Consider the following 14,123-nt stretch of genomic DNA (forward strand, 5'->3'; position numbering starts at 1 on the left):
CACAGGCACAGACATTGACATATACATAGCTTCACACACAGACATGTACACACATAGACATACACACACATAGATATACACAGACACAGCTACAGTCATACACAGGACATAATGGCCACATAGATATACACACACAGATCTATCACCACATGACATACACATACACACACATAGACATACACACACACAGACATAGACATAGACATACACACAAACACACATATCGACATAGACACACAGAGACACACACACATTATTAGACTTAGGCACACACACAGACACACAGACACACACATATGCATAGACACACACACATAGACATACACAGATACATACACACAGACATACACATACACACAGACACACACACACACACATAGACACAGACACACAGACATACACATACACACAGACACACACACATAGACATAGACACAGACACACACATGACATACACATACACACACAGACACACACACACATAGACATGCACAGACACACATATACATAGTCATACACAGACACACACACACATAGACATACATTATTAGATACACACAGACACACAGCCAGCACAGACACACACACACACATAGACATACACACACAGACGCACACACATAGACATACACAGACACACATACACATAGACATAGACATACACACACACAGACATACACAGACACACACATAGACATAGACGTAGACATACACTTACACACAGACACACACACAGACACACAAACACACATAGACATAGACACAGACATACACATAGACATACACAGACACACAGACACACACACACATAGACATACACAGACGCACACACACAGACATACACAGACACACACACATATACACATACACAGACACACAGACATAGACATAGACACACACACAGACACACACACACATAGGTATAGACACCCAGACACACACATAGACACATATACACACAGACATACACACACACACACACATAGACATATACAGACACACAGACACACATAGACATACAGACACACAGACACACACACACACATAGACATACAGACACATAGACACACACACACATAATCACACTTGGACAACTTTTTACCAAGGACCTCTTGTATACCAAGCAATGAAAATACCTTGATGAACAGTTCAGATCGAGGGCTTGGTGAGAGAAGATAGATATATATAAGAATTACAAGAGCAAAGAGGAAGTGATACAAAGCCCAGATCGAGGAAAGTGAGGAAGACATCCAGGAGCTGAGACACAATGATAAATACCTCAAGTGAAGCCCTCCAGCCAAGCAAAGAAACTGTGCAAAGATCTCGGGCCTTTTCCATGGGATTGTGGTGGCAAAGAGCTCCCTGGACCTTTGCTGCTGGACTGCCAAAGACGTAAGTTTTGAGAACAGGGAGCCTTGACCTCAGGAATGTCAATTTCCACCAAACCATCCCCAGACCCAGATGCTCAGTGAGAAACAATCTCTACTTCACCGTAGGAAGGACTTCAAAAAATGCAAGCTGAAGAATGATGTTCCTCTGTTTAAATGTTTCATTTATACCCAGAAGTTCCAGAATAGAACCCAAGTCATCCACATGGCCTATAGCAGGGGTCCTCAACCCTAGGGCCACAGATCAGTATTCACCATAATGTCAAATCAGTGGAAGCCCTGAGCTTGTTTTCCTGCAACTAGATGATCCCATCTGGGGGTCATGGGAGACAGTGATAGATCATCAGGCATTAGATTCTCATAAGGAGCATGCAACCCAGATCCCTCGCATGCACAGATCACAATGAGGTCTGTGGCCCATTAGGAACTGGGCCACAGAGCAAGAGGGGAGCAGTGGGCGAGCAAGTGAAGCTTTATCTTTATTGCTTGCATTAGTGCCTGAGCTCCACCCCCTATCAGATCAGCAGCGGCATTAGATTATCATATGAGGGCAAACCCTATTGTGAACTGTGCATGCAAGGGATCTAGGTTGTGTGCTCCTTATGAGAATCTAAAGCCTGATGATATGTCACTGTCTCCCATCACCCCTAGATGGAACCATGTAGTTGCAGAAAAACAAGCTCAGGGCTCCCATTGATTCGACATTATCGTGAGTTGTATAGTTATTTCATTATATATTACAATGTAATAATAATAGAAATAAAATACACAATAAATGGATGTGCTTGAATCATGCTGAAACCATCCCCAAGCCCCAGTCTGTAGAAGAATTGTCTTCCATGGAACCAGTCCCTGGTGGCAAAAAGGTTGGAGACTGCTGGCCTACATGTCCCTGCATGATCCATCTCCCTGTCTGGATCTCTCCAAACTCAACTAATGTCACACTCTCCCTTGTTTGCTACCCTGCATCCATACTGGATTCAGTTCCTCTCTTTCCCACCCCAGAGCCTTTGCATAAGCTGTTCCTCTGACCTGGAACACCCTTCCCTCAGCTCTTTGCTTGCTGGTTTCAGCTCATCCTTCAGAGTCACTTGCATAGAGTAGAGAGGCCCTCCCTGAACACTCTCTTTAGGTAGCTTCCTCCTGTTACTCCATCTCAGTATCCTATTCTCTTCAAAGCACTTATTGTAATTTTTACTTATTCAATTTGCTTGATTTTTTTTGGCTTGTATTCTCTATTATTGTGCAAAGTTTTATGAGGGCTTTGCATATGAGGAGACTATGTCTGTCATTTTCACCGTGGTATCTCCAATGCCTTTTTATATAGTGCCTTGCATAATATAAGTGCTCAGTTAGTAGACTGAATCATATGTAAGAATGTGACAGATCTGAGACCTTACCCTAGTTGCAAGCTAACATGTTAGCCTGACACAGTTTCATGGATGCCATCAGAAGACATGAGACTCATGGGTCAGAGATAAGGGACTTTATTACTCAGAGCAATGCAATATCCAGAGTGTCAGTATGTGTTCTGGTTCCCCAGGCCCCAGTTCCCTCAGAGTAACTCCTCAGGGCTTCCCTCAGGTCGGGTGATGCCAGTACATATCGTGGGTTGCATTGCAGAAGAAAAACCCTGAGCTTACTGAACCCGAGTCTCTTAGAATAGGCAGTAAGCATGCTTATTCTTTGTTCCAGAGGGAGACATTGTCTTTACTATACTGGGTAATAAGTAAACCTGCCCTTTACTCAGAAGAGAGACACTATTGCTGTCTCCCAAGGCTGTTCCCAATACAGACAGCCTTGAAAAGATAGTTCAGAACTAAGGCAGTCAATGCCTGTGCTCTCAAGACATTCAGAAACATGAGAGACCCAGGGAGAATGATCTCCCAGCACCCTGTGAAATTACTGATTTGCTGATCCACAAAAGCACCTAACGCTTTTTGAATGAGGGATGAATAAATGAAACAAATAAGTAGCCACCTGGATGCTTCTCAGCCGACATTTACACAGCCAACCTCAAGGAGTTTCAGTCTGAAATGTTAATTATTGTTATACATTAAGGAAACTGGCTTGATGGGGTCTATAGTCTTTTGTCTGATTTTGGAAAAGCAAATATACTCATTGAGTTTTCCTCAGACTGCCAGAAACCAACTACAGTGTAGTTCTGGAAGATGAGGGCTGAGAAAGGAAACACTGTAGGAAGAAAACAGAATGGTATGATTCGGAGTTTCAATCCAGAGTAGGAGTAAATGGGAAATCAGGTTTAAAGGAAACACATCCTTTATCACTCTCAGGTAACTCCATTAGGAACAATTAGACTTCACAGCCTTTCATACTATGTCACCAGGTCAAAGTCCCCAACTCTCCAAGGGTAATATAACATCACATTTTGGGAATAGTGGCTTATACTTTCCTTTTCATCATCTTAGTAATTTGGAACCTGAAAGTCTAAAGGTATTTTGTTTTAGGACAAAAATTAGGATGATGGGGTAATAATTTTTAAAGAATATGACTATTGAATGACCCTGTCTGACAGCTTTGAAGAGAGCAGTGGATCTCCCAGCACGGAGGTTGAGATCTGAGAATGGACAGACTGCCTGCTCAAGTGGGTCCCTGACCCCTGAGTAGCCTAACTGGGATACATCCCCCACTAGGTGCAGACTGACACCTCACACCACACATGGCAGGGTACACCCCTGAGACAAAGCTTCCAGAGCAAGAATCAGACAGCAGAACTCGCTCTTCAGCGATATTCTATCTTCTGCAGCCTCTGCTGCTGATACCCAGGAAAACAGCATCTGGAGTGGTCCTCAAGCAAACTCCAACAGACCTACAACTGAGAGTCCTGATTGTTAGAAGGAAAACTAACAAACAGAAAGGACACCCACACCAAAACCCCATCAGTACGTCACCATCATCAAAGACCAGAGGCAGATAAAACCACAAAAATGGGGAAAAAGCAGGGCAGAAAAGCTGGAAATTCAAAAAATCAGAGCACATCTCCCCCTCCAAAGGAACACAGCTCATCGCCAGCAACGGATCAAAGCTGAAGGGAGAATGACTTCGACGAGTTGAGAGAAGAAGGCTTCAGTCGATCAAACTTCTCAGAGCTAAAGGAGGAACTATGTACCCAGTGCAAAGAAACTAAAAATCTTGAAAAAAGAATGGAAGAATGGATAACTAGAATAATCAATGCAGAGAAGGCCATAAATGAACTGACAGAGATAAAAACCATGACATGAGAAATATGTGACAAATGCACAAGCTTTGGTAACTGACTCAATCAACTGGAAAAAAGAGTATCAATGATTGAAGATCAAATGAATGAAATGAAGTGAGAAGAGAAGTCTAGAGAAAAAAGAGGAAAAAGAAATGAACGAAGCCTTCAAGAAATATGGGATTATGTGAAAAGACCAAATCTACGTCTGATTGGTGTGCCTGAAAGTGAGGAGGAAAATGGAACCAAGTTGGAAAACACTCTTCAGGATATCATCTAGGAGAACTTCCCCAACGTAGTAAGGCAGGCCAACATTCGAATTCAGGAAGTACAAAGAACGGCCACAAAGATACTCCTCGAAAAGAGCAACTCAAAGACACATAATTGTCAGATTCACCAAAGTTGAAATGAAGGAAAAAATGTTAAGGGCAGCCAGAGAGAAAGGTCGCGTTACCCACAAAGGGAAGCCCATCAGACTAACAGCAGATATCTCGGCAGAAACTCTCCAAGCCAAAAGAGAGTGGGGGCCAATATTCAACATTCTTAAAGAAAAGAATTTTCAACCCAGAATTTCATACCCAGCCAAATTAAGTTTCATAAGTGAAGGAGAAATAAAATCCTTTACAGACAAGCAAATGCTTAGAGATTTTGTCACCACCAGGTCTGCCCTACAAGAGACCCTGAAGGAAGCACTAAACATGAAAAGGAACAACCGGTACCAGCCATTGCAAAAACATGCCAAAATGTAAAGACCATCAATGCTAGGAAGAAACTGCATCAACCAACGAGCAAAATAACCAGCTAACATCACAGTGACAGGATCAAGTTCACACATAACAATATTAACCTTAAAGATAAATGGACTAAATGGTCCAATTGAAAGACACAGACTGGCAAATTGGATAAAGAGTCAAGACCCATCAGTGTGCTGTATTCAGGAGACCCATCTCACATGCAGAGACACATATAGGCTCAAAATATAGGGATGGAGGAAGATCTACCAAGCAAATGGAGAACAAAAAAAAGCAGGGGTTGCAATCCTAGTCTCTGATAAAACAGACTTTAAAACAACAAAGATCAAAAGAGACAAAGAAGGCCATTACATAATGGTAAAGGGATCAATTCAACAGGAAGAGCTAACTATCCTAAATATATATGAACCCAATACAGGAGCACCCAGATTCATAAAACAAGTCCTTAGAGACTTACAAAGAGACTTAGACTCCCATACAATAATAATGGGAGACTTTAACACCCCACTGTCAACCTTAGACAGATCAACGAGACAGAAAGTTAACAAGGATATCCAGGAATTGAACTCAGCTCTGCACCAAGCAGACCTAATAGATATCCAGAACCTGAGCATCCCACATCAACAGAATATACATTCTTTCCTAGCACCACATCATACTTATTCCAAAATTGACCATAGTTAAAGTAAAGCACCTCAGCAAATGTAAAGAACAGAAATTGCAAACAAACTGTCTCTTGTATCACAGTGCAATCAAACTAGAATCTCAGTAACTAAGAAACTCTCTCAAATCCGCTCAACCAGCATGGAAGCTGAACAACCCGTCTTGAATGACTACTCTAAAGACAACAAATTAGCTAGCAGAAATAAAGATGTTCTTTGGAAACCAAATGAGAACAAAGATACAAATATACCAGGAATCTCTATGACAATACTTAGCTTGCAGTGTGTGAGGAAATATACAGTACTCAAATGCCCACAAGAGAAAGCTGGAAAGATCTAAAATTGATAATCTCAACATCGCCAATTAAAAGAACTAGAGAAGCAAGAGCAGTCACATCTCAAAAGCTAGTAGAAGGCAAGAAATAACTAAGATCAGAGCAGAACTGAAAAGGAGAGTAGAGACACAAAAAACCTTCAAAACTAAATGAATCCAGGAGCTTTTTGGAAAAGGTCAACAAAATTGGTAGACCTCTACGAAAGAAGAAAGAGAAGCATCAAATATAAATAAAGTAGATAAAGGGATACTCTCACCCACCGACCCCACAGAAATACAAACTACCATCAGAGAATACCTTATAAACACCCTACACAAATAAACTAGAAAACCTAGAAGAAATGGATAAAAAGAAGACATGCATGGTTGTTTAACAGGCACGCTGAAAAAATGCTCATCATCACCAGAAGAATAGAGAAAATGTAAATCAAAAACCACAACGATAACACCATCTCACACCAGTTAGAATGGCAATCATTAAAAAGTCAGAAAACAACAGGTGCTGAGAGGATGTGGAGAACTAGGAACACTTTACACTGCTGGTGGATTGCAAACCCGTCTCAAACGTACGTGGTTGCGCGGCGACCTCTTCGGCGATCTGAACTAGAAATCACCATATGACCCAGCAGCCATCCGATTACCGGGTATATGCCCAAAGGATTATAACCGCGCCGCTATAAAGATGCTACACAATGCATGTTTATTGCGCACTATTCACAATAAAGCAAGACTTCAATCAACCCAAATGTCCACGAGTACAGACTGGATAATAAAAATGCGCTACACCACCATGTAAATACGGCAGCCATAAAAGGGATGAGTTCGCGTCCTGATGCAGCTGGAAACCATCATTCTGGCAGCAAATCATTGCAAGAACAGAAAACCAACACCGCATTGCTCCCTACCGGCAGGTAGAACTGGAACACTGAGATCACTTGACTCGAAGGGAACATCATACACTGGGGCCTGCCATGGAGAGGGGAGGGGAGGGCTGGCATTGTAGCTATAATCACCTGATGTAAAATGACGAGTTGATGGGTGCCGACGAGTTGATGGGTGCAGCACACCAACATGGCAATAAGGATACATATGTAATAAACTCCTACATTGTGTACATGTACCCTAGAACTTAAAGTATAATAAAAAAAAAAAAGAATATGACTATTTCTGTGCAGACCCAAATCAACATTAAAAAGTTCCAAAATCATTCCTTTGAAGGTATTACTTGAGAGTACACATAGAAGGGTAAATCACAAGATAAGACAGTGATGCAGGTTAGAGCCAAATGTGAATTAATTCATTTTCATGAAAAATAACATCCTCAAAAGCTAAGCATAAAAGGACGTTTGTATAACCCCAAACCTCCTACTTAAAGAATTCCAAAATCATGCAGAATTTAAGCAGTCTTATGCATTTGGGTTTTTCTTTTACTAGAATTCCTTAAAGCAAGGAATGTTTTTACTCGACAAATCTGAGGTTAGCAATAACTGCTCCTATTTTGAAGAATCACTCTCTATACCTAAGGCTAAAAACTGACACCCTGCCTATCAGACCAAATCTTAAATGGCTGGGATGATGAAGGTTGGGGTGGGGGAGCTTGTGGGTACAGTGTTTAAAAACTTGTCAACATTCAAACACGGGAGCTTTCATAGTTTTTAAACCCAGACTGATAGTTTATTCTTTCTATTGGTTTGTTTTGTTTGTTTGTTTTGTTTTTGAAATTGAGTCTCACTCTGTCACCCAGCCTGGAGTGCAGTGGCGTGATCTCAGCTCACTGCAACCTCTGCCTCCTGGGTTCAAGCTATTTTCCTGCCTCAGCCTCCCAAGTAGCTGGGATTACGGGAGTGCACCACCACATCCAGCTAATTTTGTGTGTGTGTGTGTATGTGTTTTTAGTAATGATGGGGTTTTACCACGTTGGCCAGGCTAGTCTCAGACTCCTAACCTCATGTGATCCACTTGCCTCAGCCTCCCAAAGTGCTGGGATTACAGCTGTGAGCCACTATGATGGATGAGATTGGTAGTTTATTCTTAAAAAGCAAAAGTTACAGCACTACTAGCCCTGCATTCCTGCCTGGGGCCATCGCCTGGAGAGCACTGTTCAAGCTGTCCTAGTCCCCACCACTCCCTATTCTCTTCATATTCCTGACCAATCCCCTATTATAGGCATCTGAGGTTGCTAGCACTGGTCTTTAAAAATGGCAAGTTACTAATGGTTAAATTACTGCACCAGTAGGCAGAGGAAAAGGCAATCACTACATGTATCTCTTTTTCAGATTCAGTCCAGGACTGTCCACGCAATTGCCATGGGAATGGTGAATGTGTGTCCGGGGTGTGTCACTGTTTCCCAGGATTTCTAGGAGCAGACTGTGCTAAAGGTATGTGCCACCGCTTCCCTGCTATGGTTGGAAGACAGACCCTCCCTACGCTTCTCTGAGTGGGTAACAGAAGGAGCACCCATGTAGCCTTCCCAGCAAATTCCCTGGAAACATCTTGCAAGGCCATGCATGCCAGAAGGCATGAGCCTTTGGTAAAGAGTAGGCTTTGATTTATGACCATTGGCCAATGTACCTACAGGAGCAGGGCAGTTATCCTTGGCACTGAGGTGTGCTGAGAAGAAAGATGTGCTAAAAATGAGATGGTCGGATTTCCTGTAAAAGCAGAAGTGAATTACCATCACTCCTTTCTTATAATCATTAACTTCCATGTAATGGAAGATTAAGCATCTCAGGGTTAGTAAATTTCATTCATTCTGGCCAGCTACACTCTTAATCTAGGAAGCGCTATTTATCTTGGTGGAATCGGTTTTAAATTGTATTATTAATTTATCTACACTACTGTGCGCAGAATGGCTGAAGCCCAGAGATTCTTGGGGGAAAGGTAATATAAGAAAGAAAATGCTTCTCACAATAACAGAGAATTTAGGGGCTACACACCTTGCTTGCAAGAGACCTTCAGTGTGACCTTCAATGGCTCTCTCAGAGGCAGCTGTAGTGAAGAGCAGAGCATCTCACACTTATACACAGGCACACACACAGACACAGACACAGATACACAGACACACAAGTGTATATGTATAAAGTAGGAAATTGAAATGAAACTCACAAAATGATATTTTACTCCATGTTTCTTTTCTATCCTATTTCATTTTTTATTTTATTTTATTTTTTTGAGTCTCACCAAGCTGGAATGCAGTGGTGTGATCTTGGCTCACTGCAACTTCCCTGTCCCGGGTTCAAGCAATTATCCTGCCTCAGCCTCCCAAGAAGCTGGAATTACAGGCATGTGCCACCACATCCAGCTAATTTTTGTATTTTTAGTAGAAACAGGGTTTCACCATGTTGGCCAGGCTGATCTCGAACTCCTGACCTCAAGTCATCCACCCGCTTCATCCTCCCAAAGCACTGGGATTACAGGCATGAGCCACTGTGCCCGGCCTCATTTTTTTTTAATACTAGTTATGACCCATTACGCTGATTTTCCACCTACTAATAGGCCATATCACAGTCTGAAAAATAGTGAAGGGACAGTTAAGTGCACTTGCTGCAGAGTCAGCAAGTGGTTCCAGTCCCAGCTCTGCCATTGGGTGTCTGACATTAAGTGACTGATTTAACATTTCTGAACCTTGGTTTCCTCATCTAGAAAAGTGGGGAGTTACTTCCTAGGTTTATTGTGAGAATAGTGTAAGATAACACACGCAAAGCTCTTAGCAGGGTACAATAAGGCCTGAAAGGCCTTGACTTTCTTATTTAATTATGCATATTATTTTATGTATTTATATATGTAACTAATCTTCCCATTATTTTTATGTGTGCTTTATTAAAAGACCTTCCTGCCTTGACTTTCTGCAAGACAATCATTAGTGAAGCTGCTCTGTAAATGCTAAATAGTACCTCTCCTTTCCCACCCTCATCACAATTGCTCTGAAAAATACTATTTCAAATAGTCTCACTGTTTCAAAGAGGTGAGGGTTCCAGCCTTCCAAATGCTGGTAAGTGAAGGGGGCTTTCTGTAGTTAAAGTTCTGGGTCTGATGGCACGTGCATGAGACTTAATTCCTAAATGACACCACTTACAGGCATCTCTTCCATCACGCAGTATGGTGAAAGCTTCGATAAACTTAAAAAAAAGACAAGGTTTGTAGTTCTCCTTGAAGAGGTCCTTCACATCCCTTGTAAATTGTATTCCTAGGTATTTTATTCTCTTTGCAGCAATTGTGAGTGGGAGTTCACTCATGATTTGGCACTCTGTTTGTCTCTTGTTGGTGTATACGAATGCTTGTGATTTTTGCACATTGATTTTGTATCCTGAGATTTTGCTGAAGTTGCTTATAAGCTTAAGGAGATTTTTGGCTGAGACTATGGGGTTTTCTAAATATACAGTCACGTCATCTGCAAACCACAATGAGATACCATCTCATGCCAGTTACAATGGCGATCATTAAAAAGTCAGGAAACAACAGATGCTGGAGAGGATCTGGATAAATAGGAACGCATTTACACTGTTGGTGGGAGTATAAATTACTTCAACCATTGTGGAAGACAGTGTGGTGATCTACGTTATGGATCTAGAACCAGAAATACCGTTTGACCCAGCAATCCCATTACTGAGTATATACCCAAAGGATTATAAATCATTCTACTATAAAGACACATGCACACGTATGTTTATTGCAGCACTATTCACAATAGCAAAGACTTGGAACCAACCCAAATGCCCATCAATGATAGACTGGATAAAGAAAATGTGGTACATATACGCCATGAAATACTATGCAGCCATAAAAAAGGATGAGTTCATGTCCTTTGCAGGGACATGGATGAAGCTGGAAATCATCATTCTCAACAAACTAACACAGGAACAGAAAACCAAACGCCACATGTTCTCACTCATAAGTGGGAGTTGAACAATGAGAACACAGGGACACAGGGAGGGGAACATCACACAATGGGGCCTGTTGGGGGGGGGGGGGCTAGGGGAGGGATGGCATTAGGAGAAATACCTAATGTAGATGATGGGTTGATGGGTGCAGCAAACTATTATGGATGCGGCAAACCAGATGACGGGTTGATGGGTGCAGCAAACCATATGTATATCTATGTAACAAAACTGCACATTCTGCACATGTATCCCAGAACTTCAAGTATAATTTTAAAAATAAGGCAAGAAGCCGCCCAACAGCTCTCAGGGCTGTGTGTCAGGCGGGAAGCCGCCCAACAGCTCTCTGGGCTGTGCCAGGCTTAGTGCACTCTATCAATGGCAGGGAGCACATCAGCAAAGTAAACAGTGGAGACTGGACCTCCTCGCAGCGCCTCCCTCAGGCTCTGAGGGTCACTGATGAAGCAGGGAGAACAGAGAACAGCACATGTATCACCAGGCTGAGCGCTTTTCCTAGCAGAGGCTTAAGGAAGGAAAACCTCAGTGTCATTTGAATGGCTTTCCTTGCATAATCTAATTTTCCTTGGAGTGAAAGCATTAATGAGAAGAAGGACAGAGTCGTCCTTTTATATGTGGCTGCAAATAGGCTGAACACTCAGCCGCACGGCCTGTGAGCTGTAAATGTATATTAACACTGACACACATCGATGTATTATTAATCCTAAAAACCATGTGTGCTCTGACTGCACATCCAGTTACTGGCCTTTTAAACCTAAGTACCCTGGCCATTTAAGAACCCTTTGCTTTAAATCCATTTGCAGATGAACGTCCATTCTGCATTATGGATCTGTAATGGGGTGTCCATTTAGCTGCTTAAAAGGACTCTCAGTGTGTGTTTTGCATTCACCACCTGCACTGTGGCTGGGCGCACACTGCAAGTGTGCATTAGCCATGGTATATAATTGATCCTTGTGAAACAAATATTGAGTGGATGTTAAGAGTAGTGACTCCTCCATACTCAGTCGCTGCTCCTAAAATCGGGCTTTGAACTTGTATACTTTAATTTAGCTGTTCATGCACACAGTGGACAAAATTGAAGTGTTTAAAGAATAAAATTGCTTTTCCCCCTATTTCTCCGTTTATTCTTGGCGAAGTTGGTTGAAGAGTGCTAGGAGTAAGATTCTACCTTTTTGCCCTATAGATGTTTTTACCTTAGTGTTTTTTAAATGGCCACAGTTTAAGCTACTTCATTGTTAACAAAGAGAACTTTCTCCTCATTCTAAAAACTTCTTTCCCAATCTTTGATCTTTCATGTATCACCTTTATTATTTCTGCCAGTTTCATGGGACATAAGTATTATTAATCACTTAACATACTTCTTTAAGTCAATTCATTATAGTTCTGTAGATTTTCTTTTTTTTTTTTTTTTTTTTTTGAGTCGGAGTTTTGCTCTCGTTGCCCAGGCTGGAGTGCAGTGACGCGATCTCGGCTCACGCAACCTCCATCTCCCGGGTTCAAGTGCTTCACCTGCCTCAGCCTCCTGGGTATCTGGGATTACAGGCATGCACCACCACACATGGCTAATTTTGTATTTTTAGTAAAGACGAGGTTTCTCCATGTTGGTCAGGCTGGTCTTGAACTCCCAACCTCAGGTGATCCACCCACCTCGGCCTCCCAAAGTGCTGGGATTACAGGCATGGGCCAGCGTGCCCAGCGATAAATTTATTTTAAAAAGAACAATGTCAAAACCAGAAAACTGGAAAAGAGAAAACTATAGGAAATGTTAGTGCCCCCATGAACCCTATCTAGAGAGTAACATTTTCACTTTGATTAGCATCCAAGCCAAGTCAGCTTCTTACACACTTATTTCACATCAAGAATCCCAAAAGTGGACTTGAGCACACATAAGCCTGGGATCTGGAGAGACTCAAGCCTTAAATACCTCAATTCATAACTATTGGCTCCTAAAATAACAAAATTCCTTGACCACACCTGCGGGATGAAATGAGAAACGAGTAAACACAAGCACACAGGTTTAACTGCACCAGGTTCAAGTGCAAAAATCTAATGATTAGCACCGAACTTACTTCTGAAATGTTAAACCTATACTTCCAGTTGTTTTTAAATAACAACTAATAGCTTTTAAGTACTCAATATGCACCAGATATTGTGTAAAGTACTTAATATGTACCCTTGTCTTCATATCAATGATATGAGGTAAATTCCATTTTAACCAATCCTCCCCCCTACAATTTTTTAAACCTTATATTGAAATCAGTTTAGATTTGCCGACAAGTTGCACAGATAGAACACAGAGTTTCCATACAGAGCTTACCCAGCTTCCCCTATGTCCACATTTTAAATTTCTGTAACTCAAAAATCAAAGCCAAGACATTAACATCCATACAAAGCCATTAGCTAATTTACAGACTTTTCCTATTTTTGCCCTTTGTTTCTCATCCAGGATCCCACATTGCATTTAATTGTCACGTCTCCCTCATCTCTTTAACCTGACCAGTCTGTGACAGTTCCTCAGTTATTCCTTGCCTTTTATGACCTGGACCTTTTAGAAGAGCATTAGTCAGGTATTTTGTAGAGTGTCTCTCAGTATGGGTTTGTGTGATATTTTCCGGTGATTGGATTGAGGTTATGCATTTTTAGCAAGATGCTATGCCCTACTCAGTGCATTACATCAGAGATGCACTTCTGATTATAATAAGAAAAAAAGTAAAATGTGATTGTGTGTATGTGTGTGTGTGTGTGTGCCTTTGTTCCCCCTCACACATAAGGCAGAGAGGTGGGAAGTCTCGATCCCGTTGGTCCTGCACAATTTAGCGGTGGCTGCGACAAGTTGCCACTCACAAACAACTTTCGGGTTTAAGAAGCTGCTGAC

At 41.8% G+C, this 14,123-nt stretch overlaps 1 protein-coding gene across 6 annotated transcripts in view; it reads left to right on the forward strand.

The window, feature by feature from the left end:
- The window catches only part of TENM2 (teneurin transmembrane protein 2), a 1,283,414-nt gene that overhangs the window by 1,112,485 nt on the left and 156,806 nt on the right, over nucleotides 1-14,123 (forward strand). For all 6 annotated transcript variants that reach the window (XM_003900492.5, XM_021940242.2, XM_021940246.2 and 3 more), the window contains one exon: nucleotides 8,630-8,731. In XM_003900492.5, coding sequence (XP_003900541.5) covers nucleotides 8,630-8,731 — 102 coding nt within the window. The remainder of the gene's footprint in view (nucleotides 1-8,629; nucleotides 8,732-14,123) is intronic.

The sequence above is a fragment of the Papio anubis genome, chromosome 5 (assembly GCF_008728515.1).
Source record: "Papio anubis isolate 15944 chromosome 5, Panubis1.0, whole genome shotgun sequence".
Classification (NCBI taxonomy): domain Eukaryota; kingdom Metazoa; phylum Chordata; class Mammalia; order Primates; family Cercopithecidae; genus Papio; species Papio anubis.